This window comes from Chiloscyllium punctatum, chromosome 24, assembly GCF_047496795.1.
Source record: "Chiloscyllium punctatum isolate Juve2018m chromosome 24, sChiPun1.3, whole genome shotgun sequence".
Classification (NCBI taxonomy): domain Eukaryota; kingdom Metazoa; phylum Chordata; class Chondrichthyes; order Orectolobiformes; family Hemiscylliidae; genus Chiloscyllium; species Chiloscyllium punctatum.
This window is the reverse complement of record NC_092762.1, coordinates 73,700,518-73,726,561: the sequence shown is the minus strand read 5'-3', so window position 1 is coordinate 73,726,561 and position 26,044 is coordinate 73,700,518. Positions and strand designations below refer to the sequence as shown.

The 26,044-nt window shown below is 38.8% G+C and overlaps 1 protein-coding gene across 2 annotated transcripts in view; it reads right to left on the bottom strand.

Annotated features, from left to right (window-relative positions):
- Positions 1-1,101: 1,101 nt before the first annotated feature.
- rnf126 (ring finger protein 126) overlaps positions 1,102-26,044 on the bottom strand; it is a 47,782-nt gene continuing 22,839 nt past the window's right edge. Inside the window, exons 4-9 of one of the 2 annotated variants that reach the window (XM_072594183.1) lie at positions 18,652-18,902; positions 18,211-18,279; positions 15,940-16,021; positions 14,271-14,364; positions 6,587-6,702; positions 1,102-1,938 (exon numbers count right to left, since the gene is read on the bottom strand). In XM_072594183.1, the coding sequence (XP_072450284.1) occupies positions 1,789-1,938; positions 6,587-6,702; positions 14,271-14,364; positions 15,940-16,021; positions 18,211-18,279; positions 18,652-18,902 (762 nt within the window). In that variant the 3' untranslated portion in view covers positions 1,102-1,788. The remainder of the gene's footprint in view (positions 1,939-6,586; positions 6,703-14,270; positions 14,365-15,939; positions 16,022-18,210; positions 18,280-18,651; positions 18,903-26,044) is intronic. The other variant, XM_072594184.1, reaches the window with a different exon arrangement.

Here is a 26,044-nt window from a genome sequence, read left to right as displayed (position 1 = left end):
TTCCAAAAAGAGCCTCTTCTTCAGTAGGCAACTTTAAACTTCATGCAAATTCTGCAGCTACATTCGAGTCTCATCATTTCAGTTTCCATGTGTTACTCAGCTCATCTGATTTTCAGATTTAAATGTGTTACCCTGCAGACAACTAAGTCTATGTGGGCTAGTTGAAGCCCATTTGCTAACAACCCACATGAACTAAGGCGATCCTGTTGTACGTTCCCAAGTGCTAGATTCTAGATCTCCAGGCAGATGGCAAAATTAAAAGGAAAGCTCTTATATTGATCTAAGCAAAACAGCAAGCTTAAAACAAATGTAAGAGACAGATGTTGAATTATAAACCATAAAACATATTTTCCTCTTAACTATTCCTTACTTTCGACTGGACAGTATTCCCTTATTTTCTGTTAAAAGTACAGGACAATTCACATCACATAACTATGGTACAGTCATAGACATCTCTTACCTGCAGGTTATGCGTTACCAAAATACACAGTCATATAGATTTTCTAAAAGGTCAGTGGAAAAAATATCTAGATGCTTAAGGATGAGAAGCTTCTATCATGATGATTATTGAAGTTGGAAATCACTTTTCACATCATTGATCATTTAGGTTTGCCTTTTAAGAGAAGATTTGCTGATCGTATGCACACAAAATCAAGGAGGACACCACTTTTTTTAAAAAAAAATGATTATTCACCAACTTGTATACAATTAATGGTTGATACAGTATTAACAGACTCAGTAAATTCCACAAAATTACTTGTTATTTGCTTGGAACACATTTCTAAACATTGCGTTAGCAATTTTTGAGAAGATTGTATGTTACCTACTGACAAGCATACCTTCGGGCATACCCTGAGGTTTGACATCTCACCAGAAAACCCACTACTACAAAATGCTTTACAGTGAGCCAATCTGGCTTTTTAAAATAGGAAGTGACTGACGACTGATAGTCCAGCTGCTGCTAAGGTAAGGCAACTGTACTGTCATAAACTGCTCCAATTATATCAGTAGAGGCATTGCACTTCTTCCATGATTGACACATTTTCAGATTCAACACAAGGAATAGTCATTAAAAAGAATTTTTAGTCGGCACGTAATCAATTACCACTTCAATGCTTTAATATAAATCTTTAGATATATCTTCTTTCCCACCCCAATCCAAACAGTCCCATCTCCAGTCTCTTGATTTGAAGCAAACAGCCCCCCATTTACTATTAAACAAAAATGGGAAGATGTTGGCTATCATTGAGCTTTCCATAGTATCTATAAAACAACCAATCAAAAAAAAATTTTGAAAAAAAAATCCCTTTTAGTATGAGAACAACAAAAATTCAGGTCTATAAAATTGAACAATACCCAAAGTTCAACAGCTGCATTAATCTTAAAACACATTACAAAGGTTAAAGATCTATATATTTTTGTGAAATAATGAACAGCAGCCATCTTTCACTGCTTAAGCTAATTCACAGCAGTATGATTACAGCAATGTGCACACAGGGCTTTTTCCACCCAAGTGAGATGAAATAGTTGAACATAGCAGCTTGCCGATAAGTAAAGTTTTAAATCGGTCCCAGAAGTTAAATCTATAAAACAAATCTTGAAAAGGAAAAGTGGGTATTCATGTTCGAGTAGAGATTTAGAAAAGAGTTCTTTGTTAAAAAACTCCATTTACTCTGGCTTTCTTTGTGCCATGCATAATACAATAATTTAAATTATAAAATGTTTCATGGTAGTCATCAAACACTGTTGCATATGAAAACAGTAAACCTTAGATGTTTTTGCTCAAATTCAGGAATTGTTTGTTGAATTCTCATTACTCGGTGAACTTGAGGCAGAGGAGGATGAAGAAGAGGAGAAGTTCATTCTTGATAAATCAGGAGGATTCGTTGCTGTGTTTTGCCCACTTAAGCTTTTCCGACACACTGGACAGGTATCATGCTAGGAGTGAACAGAGAAAATGTCTTTGAAGTATGCCTTTGTCCCAAGTCTCTTTCTATTCCCACCAAGCTTTGACCACTCTCACTGCCGACTCTTCCAAAATTGCTGTCCTGAATTCTCCCTCTAATTTTGCTTTGCTGCGTGGCTTGTTTGTTATATTTCAATGTACCTTTAAGGTTGCTGCATGGCTACATTTTTGCAAGTTAATAGGAATGTCAGCTGTGCACAATCTAGGTGGTATGTAGTAGATAACTGTGCAGTTGCACATTTGTTTAGCTTAGAGGTTATGGCAATACTTCTACTTGTATAAATTTGAAACATTAAAATAAAGACTTTTTTTTCCCTCCCCTGGGGACTTGGAGCGAGGGTAATGGGGGGTGGTCTTGGAAATTAGGGGAAGAGGCATTACTCAAAACCTATATTCCCAGAGAATGGAAACATGTTTACAATTTGAAAATAAACCAGAACAGAATTGAAATTTCATCTGAGGATTGGAACTTCAGCTGCCAGAACAAGAATATTTGCAAACTACTTTAATTTGGCACATCACAGATACAAACTAATATGGCAGCAGCACCCAAGTACAGAAATCCTGATGATTACCTCCTCTTGATAATAACACTAAAGTAACTGTACCAGTCTTGATACAAATGATGCAAAAACACCAAAGTCAAACTTGGGAAATTCTAATATGTGCTTGAGTTTCACAATACTTTCGCTAGCTGAGTCATTTGCAGTACTTGAATATGTTAAATTTGATACTAAAATCTAACCAGTATTTTGCAGTGCAAACTATTTAAAAAGCTTACAGAAACTCAGTTGTATCTGAAAGACCTCCACTTGTCATTGAAACTAAGAACTGCAACTGCATTTATACACCTCAACATCATAACAATATGACAAAACTATTGCAACAATTCAAAACTGTGCAGATCCGAAGAGAGGCGTTTTGCAATTTTCAAAGAACGTACTACCCCCAATCACATCAATACTTGCCCTGCGAAGAGTGTGGCAACTGCCACACCCATCACCAACAAGGTTTGAGTCATGCTGAGATGCTGACAACCACGATGGCATTTTGTTTAGCTCCATATCAATGAAAATACTCAAGGATTTTCTCAATCATTTGATTACCTGAAATCCAACGTGCCTTGGGGTGCAATTCTGTTTTAGAAAAAAATCACAACACCACCCCCTATTTTACCATTTGATGGCAAGTTCAGGAAAAAATGCACAGAGCAGAACAATGCAAGGTACTGTATTTTGGTACAACAAGCCAGAGTAGGGCTTATACAATTAATAACAGTGCCTTGGATAGTGTTGTAGAACAGAAGGACCTAGGGCATGCAGGTATATAATTCTTTGAAGTTTGCATCATGTATAGACAGGGTGATTAAAAAGGCGTTTGGGACATTTGCCTTCATCGCTCAGTTCTTAGAGTATGGAGTTGGGAAGTCATGTTGAGGTTGTACGGACATTGGTGAAGCCTCTTCTGGAATACGGTTTCCAGTTCTAGTCACACAGTTATAAGAAGGATATTATCATGTTGGAGAGGGTTCAGAAAGATGTTGCGGGGTATGGAAGGTTTGAGTTGTAAAGAAAGGCTGGTTAGGGTGGCACTTTTTCCACTGGAGTGTAGGAGATTGAGGGGCGATTTAATAGAAGGTTATAAAATAATGTGAGGGAGAGATAGAATTAATGGTAGTTGTCTTTTCTAGACATAAGCCCTGAAATGTTGATTCTCCTGCTCCTTGGATGCTGCCTGACCTGCTGTGCTTTTCCAGCACCTCACTTTTCAACTCTGATCTCCAGCATCTGCAGTCACCACTTTCTGGTAGTTGTCTTTTCCCGAGAAGGCATATTTTTAAGGTGAAAGGAGAGAGATTTAAAAGAGACGTGAGGCAATTTCTTTTGTTTTTACACAGAGGATGGTTTGCATGTGGAATGAACTTCCTGAGAAAGTGGTGGATGCAGGAACAATTATAACATTTAAGAGACACTTGGAGATACACGAATAGGAAAGGTTTGGAGGTGTATGAGCCAGAGCAGGCAGGTGGGACTAGTTTAGTTTGGGATTGCTCAGCATGGACTGGTTGGACCGAAGGGTCTGTTTCCATGCTCCATGACTCTATGAAGAATAGTTACGTGAGCAAGGTACTGAACAAAGCCCTCTTGTGGAATTCTGGCAAGGAGCCGAAGACCACAAGAAAAAAAGGAAACAAATTACTATAAAGAGAGGGGCAAGAACTCAAACTCTATGTAAATTAGTATATAATAAAAATTCTCTTTTGTAATGTGTTTTTGAACAATTCTACAGACGGACAATCAAGGATTAAGCACACCTCTACTACCTTTTTTGTTTCAGCATCATAGTAAATTAAAATTTATTGAAGCAACTGATTTCATTAGTATTGTAGCCTACAAGGAGGCACTGTGGAACAAGGGGTGCATATAAACATTTAAGTTATAGATTGGATTTTGAGCTAGTGGTCTGTGTATGAAAAAGTTTAATGATTTAATGAGTAATGACTTTAAACCACTGTGTCAAAGAGCTGCTGACTGGGGCCCACCTGGAGTGACAGGCGAACTTGCTTGTATTTGGATAGCTTTATTATGAGAAACCAAAAGGTTCAAAGGTATTAATTTGCTTTTAGTTAAAAAGAATCAAGAAGTGATTGTAGCTTAGGAAAACCCAGATTGGGAAGCTTTTGGCCAGAATATCTGACTGGGGTTAAATGCAAGATCAGTTTCTTCTGGAGAAATCAGAGAGCTCAGGACAGTTAACATTACCTTAGTGTAATGGTTCTCATTTGAAAGTTCCAAACCCGAAGTGTGGCGTAAGAAACCTGAAGTGGTTATTTGAAACTAAAAGTTTGAATGATCAAGCAAAAGGCTAGCAAGCTCTCAAGAGTGGAAACTGAAAGAAACAGTTAAGTCAAACTTATCGATGTGACAGAAAAAGGGAACTATCTCTGGCATTTGAGTACAGTGAAACTGTAAAGTCAGAAGTCACATGACACCAGGTTGTAGTCTAACATGTTTGGATCTTCTCTGCTTTCTTCCATCTCCGCAGAAACTTGATGTCTGCATCAATATACGCAATCTTTTAAGAAATCCTCTCCACTTTCAGCCAGCAGTTTGCAGTGTCAGTAATAACCTTGATGTGCAGGTGCCAGTGTTAGACTGGGGTGGGCAGAGTCAGAACTCACACCATACCTGCTGGACTAGAAACTGGTGTCATGTGACTTCTGACTTCACTCACCCAGTCCAACACCAGCACCTCCTCATGTAATGTTTATGCATAGATGGGATTTCATTCTGTAGCATGTTTCAAAAACATTTAAATTGTGTTACAAGTTGTTAGCCAGTCTGATACACAAAGATAGGAGAACAGGCAGCCTCCGCTTTTTGAATGTTTGCTTAACACAATTTAGCTTTTATGAAAGAGCTACATTAGTAGCTGTTTTCGCGAACCTGATCAGGATTTTCGCTTTTATGAAAAATGGCAATACTTATTCCCATATAAATTGTGCATCTTCACTTTACTCCATTTTCGGCTTGAGAAAGGTTTCCTGGGAATGCTCTGCTTTTGGATAGCGGGGGTTACCTGTACCAGTTGGTAACATACTTCTGAAAATAAGATGCTAGCCAGGAGGCTGCAGAGAGACAGAGGTACCAGTTGTTGACAAGGGCTAGGAATGCTCAGCGTAAAAAAAAACTGCTGACGCACAGGGGAAAGCAGCTTGTGAACTGAGAATGGCCAGAATCCAGGTACTGCTTGGGACTAACTATACTCTGCAAAAAAGGAAAGGAAGATGGGGTAATGCAAAAGCCTTATTTGGACAAGGAGCAATGAGGTAATGCTACCCAGGTCACTGGTCCAGAGCCAATGAGGTAAAGACCTGCAATAAGCAGATGAACATGAGCCTGAGGAAAAGGATATGAGATGACCCTTGACACATACTGGCAGTGAAAAGTTCGGAGACCAGCCATCACAGAAGCAGGCCTACATCAAGGACAGCGTGACAGCGCGAGAGCAAAAAAAAGTGTCTGGCCAGCGTCAGCCCCCATTAACAGTATCCTAGATCAGGTATTAGCTTTTATATTCTATGACTCAGAGAGCCTCAGAAGTCTCTAGTGGGTGTATAAATAGTTCTAGTTCAGTCTGTGGGGGAATTCATTAGCTTTAGTTAGTAATAAAACATAAGAAACACGTACATTGTTTATTACATTAATAAAGTAATTGTGAAGTTACGAGAATAGACAATTCTCTTTGTACACGCCATCAGCTGCAACTGGCGATTGTGGACTCAAACAGACATCAACTTAAAAAGCCTGATGGGTTCTACTTTATGTTCATTTCTTTTATCACTGTTTCATTGCTAAAGTCTAATCTATAGCATGGTGTACTTATGTTTCATAAATAAAAAAACTGCACCATTTAATTAAAAAGATACAAAATATGATCTATCAAGCCTGATTTCAGTTGGGAACTGACTTGTCAGGTACACTGTAGTAATATCAATGAGGATCATAACAGCAAGTACACAAATTTGATTCTATCAGAAAATTGCTCTGATTCTCTGCACTTCTGCAAATCTGAGCATTGCAAAGGTCTACCGAGGCTGAATGCAGTATTGTTACTTACCATTTCTAGCCAAGGTATTATACAATCATTATGGAATAAATGGTTGCATGGAAGCTGCCTAACAGATTCTCCAATGCTGTAATCTTCTTTACACACAGGGCATTCTACACCAGAACCTGTCAAGAACAAACAAGTTAAATAATCAATTTCTTTGATCTGTTCCATGTAATTTTGAACTTGAATAAAAAGCAAAGCTAAAAGAAATCAGTTGACCAACTGTAGTTTTTGTTTAAAAAAGTTTTTTGTCACAAACCTTGAGTCCCATCTCAAAGGCTCTTTATGATGCACATTTAGCTAAAATAGAATGAGACTTTGCCACAAAAATAAAGTCTTCCAGTGAACTTCTTAAATTTATCTGTTTAAACTGCAAAATAAGCAGTCCGGTGGGAGCACCATAGGGGAAAAAGTGGGAATTTATCAGTAGCTGAAGATTATTCTGACAGATTAGTTGTCAGCTAATTACAATCACTACATTTTGTGCTTATTAATACGTGTAACTTTGTTCCTTAACATCTAATTCTACCACTCTGTCTTTCAACCAACCTTAGTATTCATAGCAAGAATGCTACTGATAAAAGTATTCTAAATCAAATCTCGACACAGAAGTAAACATTCCACAATCCATGAAGACTAATTCAAACTAAACAGCCCAAGGCCATTATCCACAGAATCCACATCCATGTAAACGTGCTGCAACACCTATGTTACAACCAAAAGGTGTACAGGATTGCAATTTAGATGAATAACCATGTCTTGCGGAGGTAGAAAATTGGCAAAGCACCATTGTAAGCGTTCTGCATTAACATCCAGGACATTACCAAACTAGTCATCCGAGGTCTAGCTTGCCATTGGGATATCAAATGCGTCTCTGGACTCATCTATGAGTAGAACCGCAGAATGCTGTAAGTTTTCAGGAATGGAATCACATATGGTGTACTATCCAATTCCAGGGACATACTATGAACTCCGTGGTTGCAGAATTCCACGACACCTGTTAAATATTAAGTGGATTATGTGATGTTATATGGGAGCATCTCAATTTTGTGTTTTATAATTCTTCAAACATTTAGAAATAAAAGCTTCAGACAGTGATCTAAATGCTGCATTTCACATCCAATTAAAATATCTTTTCACTGGTTATGCATTATTGGGGAATCATTAGAATGATTAATAGTTCAGAAATTCTATTTTGTCATTTTATGTCAGCCTCACCCTAACATTCATTTTGATTATTTCATCTGAATCATCCATGCGAACACATTCACATGAAATGTTCTTTTCTATAGATGAGTAAAGAGTTATAGGAAACAGGCAGGAAAAGTGCAGTCAAGGCCAAGATCAGATCAGCCATGAATTTATGACAAAACAGGCTCAAGCAGCTTTTTGGACTTCTTACTCAATGTTCAATGGATGAAGACTTAAGGGCCAGTTTTAAATTACCTGCAATAATGAAAAGGACGAGTTTCTTCACACTGAAATACTGTCTGGGAACTGCAGAGTGTTTAGTCAATCACCACTTGCCTATGGAGCCAGTGTAATGGAATGAATGTCTACAAGTAAGGATCCTAAATGTAATCGAGTTTGGGCAGTCTCAGTAAAGCCCCCCTTTGAGTCCAAGTGTACAACATAAAACTATCCCTGACTTAGCTTACTGGCACACAAGGACTAGTGTAGTAAATGGGGAAAAAGAAAAAGGTCACTTTGTGGCAGTACAGAGGTGTTAAACTTGGATTAACCTATATTTCAGAACTTTCTTCCATACTTGGATTGGGTATAGCTGGTCTCAGAGTGCCCAATGTTAACAGAAGGGATAAGGTCTGTATTACTCACAGTTATCATGTCATTACATTCTGGGCAATTAAGATCTGTCATTTGCCATTCCCCTTTAACATCAATGATAAAGAGACTCATAGCAGTCTATTTTATTTGGTCAGCCATTCAAGCAGCAAATTATTTCTGGTTAAGGTGCAATTATAGTTATATAATAATGTAAGAAACAGGCAGAGAAAGCCAATTAAACCTTTTGAGCCTGCTCTGCTATTCAATAAGATTATGTCTGATCTTCTACTTCAACACCATCTTCCTGCACTATCTCCATACCACTTGATATTTCTAATATGCAGAAATCTATCCATCTCTATCTTGAAGATACTCAACTGAGCTTTCTCAACTGTCTAGGGCAGAGAACCTCAAAGATTCACCATTTTCTAGTGGGAGAAATTCCTCATCTCAGCCTTATGTGACCAACCCCTTATCCAAAGATGATGTTCCCTGGCTCTTAGCCAGAGGGAACATTCATACACACCTCCTGCATCTATCCTGTCAATCCTGGTTGGAAATTTGTACATTTAAACAAAAGTACATCTCATGCCATAATCCAGAGAATATAGGCCCAGTTTATTTTGTCTTTCCTCATAGAAAAATCCCACCATTCCAGGATTTAATTTGGTGAACTTTTGTTGTGCTCTGCCCATAACAAGTACATCTTTAAGTCGGTAAGGAGACAAAACTGCATACAATACTCCAGTTGTGCGCTTACTAACCTTATACATAATTGCAATAAAGTATCTGTGCTTCTAGATGCAAATCTTTTTGTAACAGTGGCCAAAACACCATTTGCCTTTTGAATTCTTTGCTGTACACAACACAGTTGCTCAGTGGTTAGTACTGTTGCCTCATAGCATCAGAGACGCAAGGTCCGATTCCAGCCCCGGACGATTTACTGTGTGGAGTCTACACATTTTCATGTTTGTTAGGGTTTTCGTTGGGAGCTTCAGTTTCCTCCCACTATTCCAAAGATGTGCAAGTTCGGTGGATTGGCCATGGTAAATTCGGGGATAAGAGGAGGGCCGAATCTGGGTGGGAGGTTCTTTGGAGGTTCGGTGTCGATTCAACATGCTGGACAGCCTCCTTTCCCCCTGTAGGAATTCCATGTTTTTATCTGCCTGGATGTTAACTTTCGGTGGCTTACTGTCATATCTCATTGGGACAGCATGCTGGAAATCAAGACCCACTATCCCCAGAATCGCCACGTAGAAGCGTAGATGTTAGAAGCAAGATTAGTCCTTTCAGCCCTTCCAGCCTGCTCCACTACTAATTATTATTATTATGGCTGATCATTCAACTAAGCACTCTGTCCCAGCTTTCTTCCAATATCATCTGAACCCTTCTGATTCAAAAACTACATCAAATTCCTTTAAAACATTAGTTTATTCGGCAAACACCACTTTCTGTGGTGGAAGAATCCAATTGTCTAGGTGAAGAAATTTCTCTTCATTGTAGTCCTAAATGGCCAAATCCCCTATCTTTAAGACTGGGACCTCTGACCGGGGAATCCAGAACCATTCATAACATCCTTTTCGTGTTTACCCTGTTCAGTCCTCTTCACATTTTATAGGTTTATACGAGGTCCATCCTTGCCTTCTAAACTCCAGTGAATACAATCCTAACTAATTCAGTCTCCCCTCACATGCCAGTCCTGACACCACAGGAGTCAGTCTGGTAAACATTCAATGCATTCCCTCCAATAACCAGAACACCTTTCCTTAGATAAGAAGTTCAAAATTGCACACAACATTCCAGGTCCTGTACAACCGCAGGAAGATATCCCTGCTCCTGTACTTGAATTTATTTGCTATAAAAGGAAATGTACCAATGGCCTTCTTCACTGCCTGCTTACTTTCAGTGACCGGTGTACATGGACATCCATCTCTCAATCTATTACCATTCAGATAATATGCCTTCCTACACTTGCTAGGAAAGTGGATAATCTCAAATTTATTTGTCATGCATTTTTTCACTCACTCAACTTGTCACAAAAGTTTTAAAATTATCAATACGCACAAAGTCCCCAATTTACCCGGATAGACTCAGGTTAACAGGAAACATGGATAAACTTTCTGTAAGGGTCACTACTTATTATGTAAATTGATCCTAAATACAGACAAACAAATATGAACAGTCAACAGTTGAAACTCTAACCACTCATCCCCTTCTACACCCTCCATCCTTGCACATAGACAAACCGACAAAATACATTGGTGTAATGGGTGGATGAAAAAAAAAAGGCAGGGAAAGTTTAATAGCACCAATCTTCAGGATTCAATGCAGCATTCCTTTGTTTCCCCAAGTCATTCAGTTCTCTAATCTTTCCTTTTAGGTTCTCTCACTTCACAGGAAGCAGAGTAACTGGCTCATGAATTATAAAGTTTCTAAAATATTGGTTAAAAGCAACAGTTTACAGCCACTGATGGGAAAAAAATAAACTGGCTTTCTTTAAACATCAGCTCATTCACTGGAGAGAGAAAGAGTTCACATCATTGATACATCACCACTTTTCCAAATAGATTCTAAGCATAAATAAACAACTATGAACTGTTCATACACACAGGAAAACATTGGTGTTCCAAGTAGAGGTAGAAAAACCTCGTAAGCAGTCGATTGGCCCCACTTGAGAGGGTTTGCTGAAGTGAACTTTTGCTTATCAGATTTTCTGTTCTTCAGTCTCTCTTTGCCAGGTTATTTTCACTTCTTTGCGGAAGGCACGTATGATTAATACAGTAAATGCAACGGACCTTAGTTACAAATCAAAGGCAACAACATTCAGCAACTGGTGACAGAAAATAAACTGGCTTTTTTCAGGTGTTGGGTACTTTGCTGGAGAGAAAAACATTCCAGCAGTCTGGACACTGCTGCCAGTTATGTTCTGGCCACAGGCTCTCCAGCTACTCAGAAACCAGATAGTTGCTGTCTGGTTAGTGACATTTAGTACCCACAACTATCTCAACCCTACAAGCTAAATCAGTAACTTGTTGTTGACTCTTTACAGGCCCCTAATGCCAGACTGTCCAGAAACACAGTCTCCCCCATTCCATGAAAAATGCAGAATATAAAGATGACTTACAAGGAGTTTAAGTACCTTGTTTTTTGAAGTACAATTTCTCCCTCAGTCCTTTGGTGCAAAACAATCCTTTTACCATTTCAATCCACAACCAAAATACATAAATATAAGATGATACAGTCTTTACACAGATAAAGAACCTTTGGTGCTCTACATTCTAAATTTGAACCCTAACTCTTCAAGCTCTTGCTTGAACATTTTTATTCTACATATTTTGTTAGATTTTCAGGTAGACCATAACAACTAGATCATTTCCCTCCTACTTAAGTTACTTTCCAGCTGCCAGACATCCATATTCCTGACACTGCACAAGCAATACAACTTAGAGAAGTTGTAGCTGTGCATGCAGAGAACAATACAACCCTGGAGACAGATACTGTCTCTTACTCAAAATGAAGATTTATTTACACAACGTGCCCAACTGGACAGAAAATAAAAATCTCAAAATTTCTTTGCCAGCATGAAGTCCATCTTTCTGTCACACACCTGGATTGGTTTCTTCGGCCTTTTATCATGCTAAAAGACTGGTTCAATGCTTTTTTTTGCCAATGCTGTGTTGGCAATACTAGTTAACTGAAAATCTGAAAGCAGATTTCAGGCTGCACAAACTTTGAGGTTTAATACAAGCAATGAAGTTCAAAAACAAGCATGACGACATCTTGCTGGGTAGAACATACGCACAACTTAGGAAGCTAGCTCCATTTTTAAAAAAATATAAATTACATTTACCAAATAACCTTTGATCGTCACCACAATAAAAACTAAATTAACTATTGTAAATCTACTTTCTGCACTAGCTTACTTAATGCTGTATCGTATGCATTAATAAATGGCTTGTCTGTTTTAGTGTTGTTTTCTAACTCAATTCACCACTAATCAACATGACTTGCATCAGACCATTTTCTCAACACTTACAGCAGCCAAAGTAAAGCAAATATGCTTGCAGTATCAAATTAAAGCATGTGCATAGATGACTTTTAATTTTTGTCAACACTTCATCTCCTCCACGTTATGCACCATTTCCTGGAAATTAGGTTAAGATCATTTGGACTTCGATTTTCCTTTTCTGCAAAGTATTCAACCAAATAATTCAGTTCTGGAATATTAAACTGGACATCATAGTAGCAATAGAAGTTATTTCACTCTACATTATACTGCAGCATCAACATTTTCATGTCATGGATAATTCTCCATGCAAAGTACTTGGTTCATAAACCAGAGCCCAATGCTAGATTTGGAAAAAATATGCTGTTGAGTGAAGACTGCATGGTTTTGTGTCTACAGGCTGCTTTTGCACATAGCCTCAACAGTCCTCATCATTACTGAATATGATGTCCATTTTTACTGCACAGAACACAACTTGAAATAACTTTTTTTGCATGAAACCAGAAAGATCAAAACCATCCCATAATTGAAACATGACGAAGCTGTATCATTTGATCACACAATAATACAAGCTCTATACTGTAAGTTTGCTCACTGAGCTGAAAGATTTGTTCTCAGACGTTTTGTCACCATGCAGAGTAACATCATCAATGAGCCTCCGTTGAAGTACTGGTGTTCTGTCCCACTTTCTATTTATATGTTTTGGTCAGTGTGGTGGGTGATATTACTTTCAGTTCTCTTTCGGAGGGGTTGATAAATGGGGTCAAAATCGATAGGTTTGTTGATGGAGTTCCGGTTTGAATGCCAAGCCTCTGGGAATTACCGTGCATGTCTTTGTTTAGCCTGTCCCAGGATGGACATATTGTCCCAGTCGATCTGGTGTTCCTCATAGTCTGCGTGTAAGGATACTAGCAGCAGTGTCTTTGGTGGCTAGTTGGTGCTCATGTATCCTGGTAGCTAGTTTCTGGCCAGTCTGTCCAATGTAACATTTGTTGCAGTCCTTGCAGGGTACTTTGTATGTGATGTCCATTCTGCTGTTTGTTGGTACAGGATCCTTTAGATTGATTAAGAGCTAGGAGAAAGTGAGGACTGCAGATGCTGGAGATCAGAGCTGAAAAATGTGTTGCTGGAAAAGCGCAGCAGGTCAGGCAGCATCCAAGGAGCAGGAGAATCAATGTTTCGGGCATAAGCCCTTCTTCAGGATTCCTGAAGAAGGGCTTATGCCCGAAACATCGGTTCTCCTGCTCCTTGGATGCTGCATTGATTAAGAGCTGTGTGTTGGTGGGTTTGTGGGCTACAAAGATGCTAAGGGGCTGGAGTAGTCTGGTCATCATCTCAGAGATGCCTTTGATATATGGTAGTGTGGCTAGAGTCTCTGGGTATGTTGTGTCTTCTTGTTTAGGTTTGTTGTGCAAGTATTGGGTACCCGTTGTTCATGAATACGTTGCTTTTCTTCAGCATCTCATAGTTGCTGGGTGCTGCAGGGTGTTGTGGCTCGTTTACATAATGTCCTGATGCAGCTCCATTTGTGGATGTTGGCATTCAAATTGGAACTCAAATCAACAAACACACCAATTTGGACCCCATTTACCAACCTCTCAGAAAAAGAACTGGAAGTAATATTACACACTACAACAGACAAAGACAAAACTAGCAAGCGGGACAGAACACCAGTGCTTCAACGGAGGCTCATTGATGATGTGACCTAGCATGGCGATGAAACATCTGAGAACAAATCTTCCAGTTCAGTGAGCAAATTTACAACCTGAACCACAAATCTTCCCAAAAATAAATCGCACAAGTTCCGTATGTTGAAATCGCAGCAGCAGATTGATTGGTCTATTTTATGGAGGAGAAAAATTAACTAGGTGGTTGGTTACTGGTCTGAAGTACACCCACCTACATGCTCATCTGTTATTTCTACCGTAGGAAGTGTCTTGATTTTCTCTTTGTCTGCCGGAGGTGGGCCAGTATTTTCAAACTGGTTCAGAAGCTAGAGGAAGAAAACAATTAATTAGAAAGTAAATGCTAAAGCAGTTCAAGTTTAAAGTAATCAAACAGAACATTATCTGTGTACCACGTTGCACTATGCACACAGGCACAGGGTGCACTTGCTAAGGGCTCTTGGGAGCACCTCTCAAAGCTGCAACTTTCAATAGGTGGAAGGACACGGGCATTATCCTTGCACTCTTACACAAGGCACAAACCTATGACTGAGCATTCTCTACTCATTAATGTGTTAAAATCCCGCAGTTCTCTCCGTAGTACCAATCTCTAGTACACTGACTGCAGAGATTCAAAATGTCTTCACCTCTAAAGACACTCAGGGACTCGGATTAAATGTCAGTGACAACCACATCCCAGGAATAAATGTAAGAAAATTGCCAAACTGCTTAAAAGTTTTCACAATGTTCTGCAGGTATTTACAATCTGTTCAGCTGATCACTCAAAATGATTGGCATAAGAAACGTGACTTTCTTGGGAATATTGTAAAGCCAGCATATCTTCCAATCTACAAACGCAGGTTAACAGCATACTTGGCACACCAACACACGAATTAAAAAAAACCAAAAGAAATATCTGGAATGGATAATGGCTCAATACGCTATCCAAAATAACAGTGCAGATTTTTATTTTACTACACGAAGCAGAAATTTTGACAATGTAACGAAAATGATTAATTAACCCAATCTTTAAAATGATACTTTTGGAACAGATGAAGTCAGGGCACAATTTAGTATAGAAGATTGTGAAAACATATAGAAATCAGTAACAGATGACTAAAACAAAAAAATAACTTTATTTTGGTGCTTTCTCACGTTATCAAGTAAAAGCCACTACAAGCATATAAAAAAGTAAGAGAATAACTAAAGCAAATACTTGTCCTTTAGAAGATGGGAGTTATGTGGGAGTTATGAGAAACAAGGAAATTGGTCTGCAGGTACAAGTCATTAGGTAAGCAAATATAATTTTCTCCTTCATTGCTAAAGGGATTGAGTTTAAAAGCAGGAAAGTTTGCTGAAGCCACACCTGGAGCACTGTGCGAAGCTTTGAGAAAGGATGTACTGGCACTAGAGGTGGATGCAGAGGTGGTTCACTTGGTTGATTCCGGAGTCGAGGAGGTTGGCTTATGAGAGGAGACTGAGTAGACTGGCATTATATTCATTGGAATTTAGAAGAAGATGGGGGGATCTTATAGAAACATATAAAATTACGAAGGGATTAGATAAGATAAAAGTAGAGATGATGTTTCCACTGGCAGGTGATACTAGGACAAGAGGGCATAGCCTCAAAATTATGGGAAGCATATTTAAGACTGAATTGAGAAGCAACTTCTTCACCTAGAGGGTTGTAAGTCTATATAATACATTCCATGTTTTCACTTACTAAAAATTAAAACCATGAATTGCTGGATCTGCTGAACTTAGAATTCTGAACTGGAAAGATTTCAGTGTATAATGAAACTTACATTTACATAGCTTTAACACTTTTACTTCTGTCAATTGCTTGGATCACACCTTATATCTATCGTCTTACTATATTTCCAACATGAACAAGTTGCACTAACCAGATTAACTACCTGTGTAATGATTGTGTCCAAGCCATTGGCTCCCCATGCATAATCCATTGGATTTGAATGCAAGACACCCCTATAAAGCACAGAGAGGTTTACATTAAAATATGTTATACAAGGAAAAGCTAACCAAATTTGTTTTCTTGTCAGTTGTTCAGTTAAAATAGAAAGCAATCTTCTTCCCACTCCCTCACCCATTTCACCTGATGCTAAAGTAATGGAAACTGCAACTCAGCAAAGCGTTAATTTCCACAGGATGATCCAGATCAGATAGCATTGCTGTTTGACAAATACATTAGAACATGAATCTTCACAAGGACAGATTAATTTTTCAACACTCTAATTTCGCATCCTAATTTAATTAGGTCTGCTAGCTCAACTAATAGAATCAGAAGACTTCTCGCGGTCTGCACAGTTCAACAGAATGTCTTTCCGGGTAAAAACAATCCGCGACTACCTGGTCAGGTCCACGCCCCCAAACGACCCACCCTCCAATCCTGGCACTTTCCCCTGCCACCGCAGGAACTGTAAAACCTGCACCCACACCTCCTCCCTCACCTCTATCCAAGGCCCTAAAGGAGCCTTCCACATCCAAAGTTTTACTTGCACATCCACTAATTTCATTTATTGTATCCGTTGCTCCCGATGTGGTCTCCTCTACATTGGGGAGACTGGGCGCCTCCTAGCAGAGCGCTTTTGGGAACATCTCCGGGACACCCGCACCAATCAACCACACCGCCCCGTGGCCCAACATTTCAACTCCCCCTCCCACTCTGCCGAGGACATGGAGGTCCTGGGCCTGCTTCACCGCCGCTCCCTCACCACCAGATGCCTGGAGGAAGAACGCCTCATCTTCCGCCTCGGAACACTTCCACCCCAGGGCATCAATGTGGACTTCAACAGTTTCCTCATTTCCTCTTCCCCCACCTCACCCTAGTTCTAAACTTCCAGCTCAGTAACTGTCCCCATGACTTGTCCGGACTTGTCCTACCTGCCTATCTTCTTTTCCACCTATCTACTCCACCCTCTCCTCCTTGACCTATCACCTTCATCCCCTCCCCCACTCACCCATTGTACTCTATGCTGCTTTCTCCCCACCCCCACCCTCCTCTAGCTTATCTCTCCACGCTTCAGGCTCACTGCCTTTATTCCTGATTAAGGGCTTTTGCCCGAAGCGTTGATTTCGAAGCTACTTGGATGCTACTTGAACTGCTGTGCTCTTCCAGCACCACTAATCCAGAAGCATGTCTTTCCAGATTTATCAACCAAAACATTTGTCAATTCATTATATAACAGAAACATATTTCAAAAAGGAAGTTCTTTAAAGGGTACATTTAAAACTATTCCTCTCCAAGATTAACTATTTGGATCAAAGCAACAGTCCTATTGAAGTATGCAGCCAAGAAGGTCCCCTAACCAAGCCAACCTCATAGATATTAATGGATACATTGGCTGGCACAGCCTAAAGCATGGTGCACTTGCAGTCAAGGCCAGGAACAGTTAGGATGATTGTGGATGTTAATATATACTGAATCTCAAATCCAATTGATATTTAAGATGCGTTAAGAAAATACTTGGACTTGGATTTTCTCATGATCACAACATGTACCAAATTTTAAGCATTCCAGCTTTGCAGAGAATATTTTCCTGCACGTTTTCTTGCTTGCTGCAGCATATTGTAATCAAAGGTGCTTGGGAGAACAATTTGAAATACAACAGCTAATGTTTTCTGCAATTCAATTCAGTGATGGCTTTCAATCATTGCAGTATTTAACGTAAATCAGAATTCCTCACTTCACCCTAATGGGACAATTACCATGAAAATGCAAACTCCGTAAAACAACAAACCAGAAAATAAATGGTAATGGAACTGACAAAAGACTGTCAGCATTGTTTTACTTAATAAATTTTAGCTCAATGACAACTGCCCTGTGGAGACATTCTGTATTGCCAAAAGTACTAATTTACTGTTAACTAGAAGCTGGATTTCTTAGCAATCAGAACTCAGTATCCAGTTCAAATTTCAGATCTTCCTAGGAATTTACAGAACTAATTTCCTGTATGATCGGTGTTCCAATAATAACCAATAATATAGATGTGCCACTACCCCAGGAAAATCTTAGCCATACAAGAAGTGAGAAATAAATTCCAAATCAATTTGACTTCTCATTTCAGATAACTAGATCGATTCAAATGGGCACAATGATGAATGACAAAACATCCATACTTCATAAATCTTTTCAGTATTTTTGCAACACAGCTTACCATGGACCTAATCCCAAGTTTGGCACTGCTGTAGGCGCAATGATTCCATTAACCAATTGTTGAATAATTCTGTAACAAACAAAAGACAAGTTTGAATGGAGACTTATTTCAAAGTACAATGTGGGAAACAAACAACTATAGGTTCCATTGAAAGATTCAACATATAACACCATAGATGTTTCATAGATACCACATGCATCAAAATGCAGCTCCATTTTCAAGTAGAAATATAATCCAAAATGCAGTTGTAGCATTTGGAGTGCATGTTTTTAATTAATTCAATATATATTTGCTGTGGTAAAACCCTTGCAACAACTCATACCCAATTCGCCCAATTTTCACAGAAGGAAGCTTTATTATAAGCTATGGTGCAAGATTCAACCTCTCAGAAATAATTTTTTCCCACTGGTTTAATTCTAAAATTCCAAGAAAAACACTTACCCCTCTAGAGTTGGCACTCCTTCATTTCGTGCTGTAGGACGCCGTGATGGAAACCTGGGTGCTCTGGGTTGCCTAGAGCTATATCGTGGCCGTGACTGGTGTTCGCGATCCCTCCTATTCTCAGAATCTCTATTTTCTTCTGAGGTCTGGTTAGTTCCAAAGGAAAAGGGATCAAAGGGATCATCCAGAATGCCGAACGTAAACTGTCCATAACTACCTTGAGGTAAGGATAGCAAGTGTTGGTCCAAACCCTGGAGTAAATAACATTTTTAAAGGAAGATTAGAAATAAACATTTTCTGGTAATCAAAAAAAAGTTTTCAAATTTCCATTTGGTCCTCACTGATACATTTCCCAAATATGGTTATGGAATTTACTCCTCGGCTCCTACAGAAGGTTATATTATTCCCAAAAGCTGCTGGTTTTTGCTTACCCTAATTACACATTTTACAAAAGGCAATGCATAATGGTTTTCCCACACACTTGCAAATTAAAGACCAGGAGACTATGCCTATGGGATAAGTCTTGGATGGTTGATACAGAATGTGCCAAAAATTGGAGAATTGGCTCTAGCTGAAATTAAATTGTTTAAGAGAAGAATATATATTAAAGCACACAGCATTCAGATTATCATGGATAACGCGCAGTCCCAAAAAGATGTTGATATGCAAGAGCATTTTTGTTTCATTCACAGTTCTGCCAGTAAATCTGAACAACACAGTCAAGTTAAAATTTATGTTTTCTATATCGAATATCACATTTGGCAAAGCTGATACTGTTGTTGTGGTTCTGTTCGCCGAACTGGGAATTTGTCTTGCAAACGTTTCGTCCCCTGTCTAGGTGACATCCTCAGTGCTTGGGAGCCTCCTGTGAAGCGCTTCTGTGCTGTTTCCTCCGGCATTTATAGTGGCCTGTCTCTGCCGCTTCCGGTTGTCAGTTCGAGCTGTCCACTGTAGTGGCCGGTACATTGGGTCCAGGTCGATGTGTTTGTTGAACCACAGAACAGAACCACAACAATGAGCACCCAAGCTACAAATCTTCTCCCAAACTTTGAAAGCTGATACTCTTTAGATAAATGTGTGTGCTTACTTGAAACTGCAAATAAATAAAAACTAAAACAGGCTATTTTTCACCTATTATAGGCCAATTCTATTTTTGTTTAAATTATGGACTTGATTCAATATATTTTATTAGTAGTTCCTGGGTTAATTTATTGTTGAATAATCTGACCAAGCAATTGCACCTAAATATATTAATACAGAGTTGGTGTCTATTATGCGTAAAACTTACAAAAATTACTTATGCATGTTGGGAACACAATGTCTTTTCGCAAAATTATGGAGTAGTGTTAGTTCTTAACTATCAATTGTGAGCACACTCACCCTTACAGAGTACAGAAGATAGGTGCAGATTTTAAATCAAAAGGAGACTTGATCTAGCTACAGATTCATGCTTTTCTCAAAAAGTAAAGACAAAGAAATGCTGGGTGATAGCCAAATTGTCATTTTATAACGCACTTAAGCATATGATGCATGTAAAATAGCTAGTATTGAAGTTCTAAATTTCATTCCTTCTTTAAAAGGCTAATTAGCTAAAAACAACTTAGCTGCAAATGCAGTGCTCATTTCAGAAGAGAACAGTATGAAAAAAAACTGGGACTTTGCTTTCACAGGTAACATTTATAAAAATTAGCTAAGAACACTGTCATCAAACAATCACCTCTTATATTTAGCAGCTGCATAAAACTTCCTTCTGGGGTTAATCTTGACAAAATTTCATCTAACAGTAATCTTCAGCTCTAAAACACACCCAAAAAATAATAGCACTCTATGTGGAAACAAGCATTTCTCCAAATTTCAATCGTATTCTTGAGGAGCGACATACTAAATTTACAAACCATGAATCTTTTTACAGATACTGCTCTGTGCTTGTCCCCTTTTTCCATTTCACCCAAATAGCAAAAATTCAATTGTGAACCTTGATGTATGGCAGCAAGTTATTCAGAAGTAAGAGTCTTTGTCAGTGTCCTTCGCTGTCCTTACCAGATGGTCTCACAGGTGTAATTTGGGCAGAGGTTATTAAAGAACAAATTAAAAACAAACAGGTGAGGCTAACTTAAGCACTCTTACAACCAACCCTGATTCAAATCAACTTCAACTCTCTGAATAAATTAGTATCACATATAAGTTCTCTTTGGTCTAACATTCTACAAATAGCAAAAATATTTTGCCTTGTTGTATATTCAATTTTATATAGAGTCTGAGGATTAGAAAATTGCCAAAAGAAGAAACTTTTTTATTTAAGGAGGGAAGGAGACAAACAGGTAACCATAAAACAGTTAGCTTAGTGTCTGTTACTGGGGGAAAAAAATGTTACATCTATTATAAAGAATGTAATAGCAGAGCATTTAGGTATACATATGATCAAGTAGAGTCAGCATCGATTCATAAAGGAAAATCATACCCAAAAAATTTACTAGAATTGTGTGAGGTGGTAACAAGTAGGATAAAGGGGAAGCAGTGGATATTTGGATTTTCAGAAAAAAAAAGTGTTTGATAATATATCACAAATTAGGCTGCTTAATAGGATAAGGGTCCATGTTACTGGCGGCAGAAAATTAGCATGGGTATAGGATTGGTTAACTTAGAACAGAATTAGGAGAAGGGAGGCGTTTTCAGGATGGTAAACTGTAACTAATGGTGTGTCATAGGGATCATTCCTGGGGCCACAATTATTTACAAAATATATCAAAATGATTTGGATGAGGAAAATGAATGTTCTATAGTCAAGTTTTCTGATAAGAATCTACAAAAGGATATAGATAGGTTAAGCTAGTCCAAAACTTGCTTGACTGAATATGAGGAAAAATGTGAACGTATGTACTTTGACAATGAGAATAAAGGAGCTGAATATTACTCAAGTGGAGAGAGATTGCAGAAAGCTATACAAGAGGCACTTGACAGTCCTCATCCAAATAAATCACAAGCAACTTGCATCCAGTTCAGCAGAGAATAGGGTAGACAAATGAGTGTTGGCCTTTATTTCAAAAGAGGATGGAATATAAAGTTAGGGAGAGCTTCTAAAACTATATAAAAAAACTAGTTAGACTACAGCAGGAACACAAACAACTTTGTGCACCTTACCAGAGGAAATTTATACATTGGAATCAAGTCCAGTGAAGGTTCACTGCACTGATCCCAGGTGTGGAGAGACAGTCTTGAGCAGCGATTGAGCCTGTATTTGTTGGAATTTAGAACAATAAGAAGCAACCTTGTTGAAATATACAAGATTCTTAGGTGCTTTGACAAGGTAGATGCAGAAAATTTGTTTTCCTTGTGGGACATGATCTAAGAACAAAGGTTACACAATTAAGACAGAAATGAGAAATTTCTTCTTTCAGAAGGAAGTAAATCTGTAGAATGCTTAACCACAGAGGGCTGCCGAGGCTGAGTCTTTAAGTATATACAGGACTTTGACAGACATTTTTAAACAGTAAAGAAATAAAGGGTTATGTGGAAATGTCAGGAAATTTGATTTTAGGATCATTGGATCAGCCATGATTTCATTGACTCAGTGAGCTGAATAATCAACTTCTGCTCTCTCTTATGGTCACATTGTAAAGTGCATAATAAGACTTTGTATTGGTTTGGAATTTGAAGTTTTAAAACATGGAAGCATGCAACAGCTGTGTGAAGGAGGTAACTGGCTCAAGTTAAACATCCTCCATGTAATTCAAAGACATCAAGTCCACATTAGCCAACAGCATGTGACTAACTATCTTGTATCTTGTTTGTTCATATTGCAAAGAGCTGGAAACTATGCACAAACCAGATGGGACTAACTGGATTTCAATAAGAAAGCACAGCTCTAAAATATTAGATTTTAAAAATTGAATATACAGAACTACATGTAAAATATCAACTTGAATTATAAAGGCCAATGTAACTTTTGCATATAAAGTAAAACTAAAGATACCTCAATTAAGAAGTCAGTCTGTCAATGTAGCTCTACTTTACACATTAAATCACAAATGATTTAAAAGAGCCAGATTTCATAAAGGAAAACATTTCTGTTCTATCAATGTATGTGGTCTTCATACATGATTTATTCAGTAAAATTATGGTTCAGTTTAAAGATCTACAAAGCATCAGTTGCCAACCTCAAATAGCACCAAAATTAAAACACCCTCCAAATGGTTAAAGAACAGAAAATCAGATCAGAAACCAACAAATTATCAAGGATGCTGACTTAATACCATTCTTGTCAACTTGGGAAAAAAGTTGTCAGAGAAAAGGTGTTGAGCAAAGTAACTCTCCAATGGACACTGGAACCTCAAATTGAATGACTCAATTGGACTGATGCACGTCTATGTCCAGTGAACTTGAAAGTGGGTTGGGATGCCCAATTGATTATAGACAATTTTACTTTAGTTTAATAATGCGAAATAAAATAACCAGTGAGACCATTTACCTTTAGGTGGCAGCAATATTGTTGGTTGCTACATTCCTCCATGGAATCTCATGTGCTGCTACACTGTAGTAACTTACGAATGCTCATGCAAGCTAAGCACTTGACCGTCAAATCTCATTGGCTTAGCAACTTGAACACATGTAGTAGATTTGACCTAGAGAAACGTAATCTAAAGCATTTCCCTAAAGCAAATCAAAGAATATGAATGATAACTGAAGGCTTGGTAAAGTGCAGGTATTAAAAGAAGAAGAGGAAGATCGAGCAATTTAGAGGGGTAATTTTAACATATCTAAGGTCTAAATGATGGAGTTAAAAATCACATCACCAGGTATAGTCCAACAGGTTTATTTGGAAGCACTAGCTTTCAGAGTGCTGCTCCTTCATCAAGTGGTTGTGGAAAATAAGACCATAAGAGACAGAATTTATAGCAAAAGATTAGAGTGTCATGCAACTGAAATGATATTGAACAATCCAGGTTTGCTCAATATATCATTTCAGTTGAATGACACTGTAAGCTTTTGCTATAAATTCTGTGTCTGATGATCTTATACTCTAAACTACCTGAAGGAGCAGCGCTCTGAAAGCTAATTCTTCCAAATAAACCTATTGGACAAAACCCAGGTGATGTGCGAATTCAAACTTTGTCCACCCCAGTTCCTCCACATCATGGCTAAATGATTGAATGCAAGGTGAAGGAATTACATATGCAAAAGTGGACAGACATGATGGAAACTGGAGCTCATGGACAATTGAAATGATTCGAGACTGTTATAAGTTAACAAAGGACGAGGACATGAAGGGAGTTGATTAGGAGAATGTGTATTTTAAATGTAATAATGCATTGAAACCTGGAGACAATGGAATGAAATTGAAGCAAGGACTGAATATGATATGACTTACCTTGAAAACAAGATGGAATGTTAGGAGACAGTAGTTGTCCTGTTTTTGTGTTTGTTTTCTTTTTATTATACTAATATTTGTTATTGATTGTAAATATATTTATTGGCATTTTTTAACTTTACAAACATATAAAATTATTGAAAAATACAAAAAAGGTAACAGAGGCAAAGAGTCATAGACGCAGATATACAGCATGGAAACAGACCCTTTGGTTCAACCCATCCATGCCGACCAGATATCCCAACCCAATCTAGTCCCACCTGCCAGCACCCGGCCCATATCCCTCCAAACCCTTCCTATTCATATATCCATCCAAATGCCTCTTAAATGTTGCAATTGTACTAGCCTCCACCACTTCCTCTGGCAGCTCATTCCACACACTTACCACCCTCTGTGAAAAAATTGCCCCATAGGTCTCTTTTATATCTTTTCCCTCTCACCCTAAACCTATGCCCTCCAGTTCTGCACTCCCCGATCCCAGTCAAAAGACTTTGTCTATTTACCCTATCCAGGCCCCTCATAATTTTGTAAACCTCTATAAGGTCACCCCTCAATCTCCAACGCTCCAGGGAAAACAGCCCCAGCCTGTTCAGCCTCTCTCTATAGCTCAAATCCTCCAATCCTGGCAACATCCTTGTAAATCTTTTCTGAACCTTTTCAAGTTTCACATCTTTCCAGTAGGAAGGAGACCAGAATTGCACGCAATATTCTAACAGTGGCCTAACCAATGTCCTGTACAGCCGCAACGTGACCTCCCAACTCCTGTACTCAATACTCTGACCAATAAAGGAAAGCATACCAAACGCCTTCTTCACTATCCTATCTACCTGTGACTCCACTTTCAAGGAGCTATGAACCTGCACTCCAAGGTGTCTTTGTTCAGCAACACTCCCTAGGACCTTACCATTACGTATATAAGTTCTCCTAAGATTTGCTTTCCCAAAATGCAGCACCTCGCATTTATCTGAATTAAACTCCATCTGCCACTTCCCAGCCCATTGGCCCATCTGGTCCAGATCCTGTTGTAATCTGAGGTAACCCTCTTCGCTGTCCACTACACCTCCAATTTTGGTGTCATCTGCAAACTTACTAACTGTACCTCTTAAGCTCGCATCCAAATCATTTATGTAAATGACAAAAAGTAGAGGACCCAGCACCGACCCTTGTGGCACTCCACTGGTCACAAGCCTCCAGTCTGAAAAACAACCCTACACCACCACCCTCTGTCTTCTACCTTTGAGCCAGTTCTGTATCCAAACAACAAGTTCTCCCTGTATTCCATGAGATCTAACCTTGCTAATCAGGCTCCCATGGGGAACCTTGTCGAACGTTTTACTGAAGTCCATATAGATCGCATCTACCGCTCTGCCCTCATCAATCTTGTTACTTCCTCAAAAAACTCAATCAAGTTTTGAGAGACACGATTTCCCACGCACAAAGCCACGTTGTCTATCCTAATCAGTCCTTGCCTTTCCAAGTATATGTACACCCTGTCCCTCAGGATTCCCTCCAACTTGCCCACCACTGACATTAGGCTTGGTCTATAGTTCCCTGGCTTGTCCTTACCACACTTCTTAAAGTGTGGCCTCGCGTTTACCAACCTCCAGTCTTCCGGCACCTCACCTGTGACCATCGATAACACAAAAATCTCAGCAAGAGGCCCAGCAATCACTTCTCTAGCTTCCCACAGAGTTCTCGGGTACACCTGATCAGGTCCTGGGGATTTATCCACTTTTATGCGTTTCAAGACATCCAGCACTTCCTCCTCTGTAATGTGGACATTTTGCAAGATGTCACCATCTATTTCCTTACAGTGCCCATCTTCCATATTCTTTTCTGACAGTAAATACTGATGCAAAATACACATTTAGTATCTCCCCCATTTCTGCTGCTCCACACAAAGACTGCCTTGCTGATCTTTGAGGGGCCCTATTCTCTCCCTAGTTACCCTTTTGTCCTTAATGTATTTGTAAAAGCTCTTTGGATTCTCTTTAATTCTATTTGCCAAAGCTATCTCATGTCCCC